The following is a 6,505-nucleotide window of genomic DNA, read 5'->3' on the forward strand; positions in this document are numbered from 1 at the left end:
AGTCAGAATCCCATGGAGGGACTGCACCAATCCTGAAGTGTAAGTCTGATGCAGCAGTGCTGACGCTTTCATCTCCCGTGCTTGTCTCCACTCGGCACGAAAGGCCAGGATGTTATTTCTGAAGCCTAGGAAAACTGAGTTTTTAAATCATAAAACACTGCCCAAAGGCAAGTAGAAATGCAAGTAACAGAAGAGGCCAAAAGCAGATATTGAGACATGAAATATAGGTGCAGCTTCTGCTGAGGTGCAACAATCATTCATGCAGCATAGGACAGGTTGTTTCTTTAGCTGATTTCCTAGTAGATGTGAATTGGAATTTCTAGTGCTACATTTCTGAACAGTGCGTTGAGGGCCTGCCTCCTGTAAAACAGAATTAGAACCTTAGAGATTGCATATTTGGTGTCACGTTGAATATGGTGAAAGGCAGGGAAGATACTCAACTGGTACATATATATCATTCCATGTAAGTGTAACAGCTATTCCTGTGTGGCTGCTCATAGGCACTGAGAAAATTGACGTACTGGCAGAAGCTTTAAAGGCAGCCATGAAGCTGGAAGAATAGGCAGAGCAAAGCAACAGCAGGTGCTGAACTGCATGGGTGGGGTCATTTGAGGATGTAAGTGCAGGGACAGACAGTGGAACGAGGAATGAGCATTGGCTGCAGCTTAGGGATGTCATGTCCATCTTAGGCCAGATCAAGCTTTTGCCCACTGGTTCCATAACCAGAATTATAAAGAAAATAGTTTAAGTTTTCCAAATGTTCACAAATCACCCATCGTGAAAAAGAAACTCTGAAAACAACTAGTCTAAACTTTTTACTAGTCTATAATAGGAAGAAAAATAGGAAGGCCTAGAAGAGAAAACACGCAATAAAGCATGGTCTAGACCTTTACTTCCGCAGTAATTAGTATAAAGCAGCATTACATTGCCCAAATTTACAAAATGCATCTCTTGTACTTTACTAATTAATCAGAGTCTGATGAAATAGTCCCAACACATCTGCTTACTCTATTCTATTCTGGATTGTATGAGCGCTATGAAATTGTTGTTTATATAAAATTATCTTATTCAGCACTTCTTCACTCCGCTTGATTATCTCTGGGATCATACAGGAACTTTTATTTGATAAAGCATCATAAATATTTCTCTTGGATCTGTCTCAAAGAGGATGTAAACTTGAAAGATGACTCAAGGTAGCAGGAGTCCTGCTAAAACATTATTGTTGAAAACACTGACAATAAAGTTGGTAATATTAAACAAGTTAATTAAAAAAAAAAAAAAAGTGGCACAAGGTTACGTTTTGCATCAAGGACATCACAGCTCTTTAACAGTAGTTTTAGTTAGCAAATAAATAACAAAGAACCAAGTCAGCATTACAAAGCTTGTTATTTTAACTTGAGTAGAGGATGTTTACTGTTAAAAGGGACAAACAAGAATATTAGATAAGAAGACAGCTCAGCAGACCTCAGCTCAGAATTTATCACACACCGCTTAAGGGAGTATTTAAAAAGATAACCGGGACCGCCCTCGGGTCAGGGACGGCCACCCTCCTGCAAACACAGCGCTCTGCACAGAGCAGCTTTCATTTCACACGAAGCCCCCCGCCAGAGGTTTTCCACCCGGGCCTCCTTGCCATCTGAAAGCAACGTCGTGAGCCTCGGGTCACCGCGTTCGGAAGCAAGAACCGTTGAGACCAGCTTGCCCGCAGCGTTCCGGCACGGAGAAAACCCGCAGCCCCGGGCTCTGCAAACCAAGGCGCGCTACGAGGCCGAAGCCGCCAACCTGAGGCGCGCCGGCCCCTAACGCCCTTTCCGTTGTGTCTGCGCCCCGCTCCCCCCACCCAGCACGGCAGAACCGCCAGGGGGCGGCGCGCTGCGCTCCCGGCCTGCCCGTGCCGTGGCCGCCAGGGGGCGGCAGCAGCTGAGGCGGCGCTCCCGGGCGGGGCCGCGCCTGCTCCTCGGCGGCGCGGGGCGGGCGGCCCGGAAGCGGCGGCGGGGCCCGCGGGCGGTCCGCGGCGGCCGGGCTCGCACGTGCCCGCTCCCGGCGGCGGGCATGGGGCCGCCGCCGAGGGGGTGAGGAGCGCGGCTCGCCTCGGCGCGCGCCATGACCTGCACCATCGAGAAGATCCTCACGGACGCCAAGACGCTGCTGGAGCGGCTGAAGGAGCACGACACCGCGGCCGAGTCGCTCATCGACCAGTCCGCCGTGCTGCACCAGCGCGTGGCCGCCATGAGGGAGGCGGGCGCGGCGCCGGCCGAGAAGGTGAGCGCGGCCGGCGGGGCGGCAGGACCCACAGCGGCGGCTCGGCCGGGCCGGGGCGCTCCGGCGGATCGGGCGGACGCGTCCCGGCTGCGGCCACACGCGCTCCTGTCCCAGGAGAACACGCAGATCCGCGACCTGCGCCGGGAGAACCGGGGTGAGCCTGGCCGAGGGGCTGGGGGGGGGGAAGCCCGGGAGCGCGGCGGGCGGGGGGTCCCGGGGGCGGGCGGGGGCCCCGGGAGCGCGGCGGTTCGGCCTCGGCTGGCCGGGGGGGGAGGCCCGGTGGCCGGCTCCCCAGGCCCGCGAGGAGGCAGCGGGAGTCCAGCGAGCGGCCGGCACTGGGGACCCCTGGGCGTCGGCCGTCCTCGTTGTGGGGAACTGCTGTCAGCCCGCGGCAACGCCGTGCTGTGTTTTGCAGCGCTGTGGATCTCGCTGGAGGAGCACCAAGACGCGTTAGAGCTCATCATGAGCAAATACAGAAAGCAGATGTTACAGTTAATGCAAGGGAGAAAAGGCGAAGATGCAGAACCGGTCTTGAAAGTTCATCAGGCTAATTCTGTGGTAAGGTGGGAACGGGGACAGAAGAGGGCATGAGAAACTTGTTCACTTTTTCTTGCGTGCTTTCATAAAACCTTCTTTTCCTTGCATGGAATGTCTCTGCTCCAAAATATGTTTTCTGAAACTCTTGTCTCTTTGGTATTTTTTTCTCTATTCTTTTTACAGCATAAAAGTTGTGACAGATGTCACAAAGGACACTGAAAAGCGTAAGCCTTTTGTGGCCCAGTTGAAGGCTCGTTGTCTGTACACTAGATGGTACATACCATGGATTAATCCTTAATGTCGTTGTTGCCACTTCAGAGAAGCACACGCATCAGAGTTGTTATTGTTCGATAGTTGTAACAAAGGAAGAAGAACCTCCAAAATCTCTGTTAGCTGCCATATGTTTAGGTCTTAAGAAATCATCACTTCCACTTGCTTTTTACTCAGTGCAACAGACTAAAAGTGTACCTTTGTTCGTGTCTTGACTTCAGTGGTGCAAGATGGCTACTGATAACTGTTGGTTGGTTTACATTTAGGTGCCAAATAATAATACAATACGTTAGCTATCTGATTAAGGCTTATTAATTTAGGGATTTGTTAAAATACATGTTTACGTGATTAGAGAATAAGCAAGCTGGTTCAACCTAAGATTTCGTATTTTTTTTTAATTGCAGTTGGATTCAGTCAAATTCTTTGTAGTGATATCTGGCAATTCATTTCTTCTCTGTTTTGTGTTGCTTAAGTCTTCTGAAGTTAAGTAGTGTAGTAGCTCTTGTTTCCATTGCTTGCCTAGGTACACCAATTACTCTGTCCATCAAGACATAATATTTGAGCAAAGCTGTCATTGTTCTCAGGCACTGCTTTTGCATCATGGTAGTGCCACAGTAATACCAAGATGAAAAGACTGGAGTAAGCTCTTACACTACAATGGAATATCCCAAGATTGTTTCAACATCTAAGCAAAATCTTCACTTCTTGTGAATTATTGATATTTTTGTGTTTACATATTTGAGTTCCTCCTTAAATATGATATGTTGAAATTGAATGTGCTTCGGATAGGAACTAATACTGTATTACACATTGGAATTTTTCTGTGTTCATTAATGTGCGTTTCTGACCTTCAACAAAATGCATCTTCCAAAGGATTAGAACTATTTCTAGACAGATTCTGTTAAAAAACATCCCAGTAGACTCTGGTCTTTTGCTTGGCTTCCTTTTTTTTTTTCTCTTCCTTCTTAGATGAGACTGTTTACTTCATTTTTTAATTTAGTCTTGAAGTCTTACTTGCTTTTTATATTAGATGTTCTTAAAAATTCAGTCAGGCTTTCCTAACGCAACAATGTGAAACTTGCTGCACACTAATTCTGTTCACCTGAATCTATTGTCTCTGTCCTTCTCACACTTCAAATGACTTCCATGTTGGCATGTAAGGGTGCCTTCTGTTTTGCTGACTGAGATTATTCTATTCACTGCTTTCATTGATGACTGATAGTAGTGGACAATGCGGTACCTGTCTTGAAATGTTGTATAGGTTAGAAAGGATTGCAGGTTCCTGGAAGGAAAGGATTAAAATTGAAAATAGTCCAAAACTAAGAAGATGAAAGTAGTTTACTTGCAAGGAATAAATTGCTACTGCTTTTGCCTGAACATATTGAATGTATTATTTTTCATGTCTTTCAGGAAATTGAAAGTCAGATAGATAGAATATGTGAGATGGGAGAAGTGATGAGAAAAGCTATACAAGTCGATGATGATCAGTTCTTTAAAGTTCGGGAGAAGCTGGCTCAGCTGGAGGTAAGGACCAATATAATTGCTAAGAGATAGATCAAAGTTTTGGAGTCTCTGGATCTGCTCTGGGGTTTCTTTTTGTGTGTCAGGGATTTATAACAATCAAATTGGGACAAGGGTGGGTGGGGTTGGGAAGTAAGGAACGGGGTCCGTTTATTTTCAAGTTATTGATGTTTCAAGCATCTTAAAGAGAGAAGTTAAAGATATGCTTCAAATGATGTGGTTTCCCTCTTGCTAGCACCGCATTAATGCATGTGTTACAACATCAGTTTTATTTAGTGGTGGTGGAGTGGGGCTACTTAAAGGTCATAGACCTTTAATTGTGAATTAGCTCATTTCTATTTCAGCAAAAATATTGATTTTGCAGCTTGAAAACAAAGAGCTGCGCGAACTATTGTCAATCAGCAAAGAATCTTTTGAGGTGGGGAGAGAAGATCTGCCTGACAGTGAAGCTTAGGTTACAAAATGATGTTACCTCCAAATCTTGACTTCAGAGACTATTATGAAATTACCCAACAAGGAAGGATGGTTTGTAATTTGTTCTTTCAGGTGATTCCTTTTGTGTTTGTTTTATCTTTCAAAATGTGTGGCCTGTTTTCTCTGCATTTGTCTCAAATTGCATACTCTCGATGGCAGAAGCTTGCATTGCTGCTCTGTCTTATTAATTGCAGCATACAAATGCATAACAATGAAGTATTCATGGTGTGTACTCCCTTGTGATAGTTTATTTCTTCTCATGAATGTTATTTTTGATGAGCTTTAGTTAATAATTCCAACGGTGCAGATGGAACATAAATCTACTTTGTCAGTAGCTAGAGAACATAATACTGATTACGGTGGTTTTATTTGATAGAAGGAATAAGAGATTCTTTGAAAACTACATTGTAAATAGTAGGTACGCATTTTGCTTTGCCTGCACAAAGCAGGCACACAGCTTTTGCTTTGCTTTGAAGACTTAACACTCAGTATTTGGCTGGATTAACATTCTTGAACAACTGCTTAGAGGCAGATTGAGAGAATAACAGATAGTCAATAGAGCACTTTAATTAGTAACTCACATAAAGAGTATACTTTGCCTTGATTTAGAGGGGAAGACTGGAGTTAATGACCCTTCCTCACACCTGCATTTTTGAAAGATGTTGCATATGTGACTTTTTTTGTGGGTAGACCTGTTCTGTCTTTACCTGTGCTCCAAGGTATGTGAATACTGGCTAGCTCTGATCCGAAGGCAGTGCAGTCGAGCCAGTCTAGTACACACAGCAGAGAACACGTCATTTTCACATCAAAGCTGTTTGGCCTTACACCACTTCGGACTTCAGGAAGAGTGAGCTGTAGCCTGCCTCAAATAGAATAAACCAAAACCAACCACATAGACAGATTTTTAATGTTATATCACAGGTAAGTCTAGTGACAGATGTATTACGTATTTATTGCAAAAACGCTATATTGGGTGAAATTGCAGTGTTGCAGGACTTTTTCAATATTGTGGTATTTTTAAAGGCATTTTAATATAAACAGTTTTGTTCTATTGGTGATCGAAAGAATCCTTCAAGAACAGTAAACATCTTATTTCCTATGTTAAAGTTTTATGCCACTTTTTTTTTTCCCAAATGAGAATTTCGATAGATGCAGAAGGTGATTTAGTTTTTTTTTTTTTTTTTAATAAGACATTTCCTTGCAGTCCTTTGGAATATCCAGAAAAATTGTTGAGAAGATACAAGGGATTCTTGTACAGGAGTGTTCTTGTATACAGTTCTTTGTTATTAGAAATTATTTAAGAGGGAATAAAAGTAACTGTGGGCAGTGTTTTCTGAAGTGTATTCTGTTCCGTGAGTCCTGGCAATATTTCTGTCTGTTCTGCCTGTACCCAAATCTTTTGCATCCCCATTCTCACTTTACCTTGATGCTCGAAAGAAAT

At 44.4% G+C, this 6,505-nt stretch overlaps 1 protein-coding gene across 2 annotated transcripts; it reads left to right on the forward strand.

Moving 5' to 3' along the window:
* Nucleotides 1-1,979: 1,979 nt before the first annotated feature.
* Nucleotides 1,980-6,395, forward strand: SIKE1 (suppressor of IKBKE 1). 2 transcript variants are annotated; one of them, XM_035561636.2, is made up of 4 exons: nucleotides 1,980-2,416; nucleotides 2,678-2,820; nucleotides 4,480-4,593; nucleotides 4,935-6,395. In XM_035561636.2, the coding sequence occupies exons 1-4, from the start codon at nucleotides 2,104-2,106 to the stop codon at nucleotides 4,944-4,946; spliced, it is 582 nt and encodes a 193-aa protein (XP_035417529.1). In that variant the 5' UTR covers nucleotides 1,980-2,103; the 3' UTR covers nucleotides 4,947-6,395. The 2 variants fall into 2 exon arrangements, with proteins under 2 accessions (XP_035417529.1, XP_035417528.1); XM_035561635.2 differs by having other exon boundaries at nucleotides 1,984-2,416; nucleotides 4,955-6,395.
* The last annotated feature ends 110 nt before the right edge of the window (nucleotides 6,396-6,505 follow it).

This window comes from Cygnus atratus, chromosome 24 (assembly GCF_013377495.2).
Source record: "Cygnus atratus isolate AKBS03 ecotype Queensland, Australia chromosome 24, CAtr_DNAZoo_HiC_assembly, whole genome shotgun sequence".
NCBI lineage: Eukaryota > Metazoa > Chordata > Aves > Anseriformes > Anatidae > Cygnus > Cygnus atratus.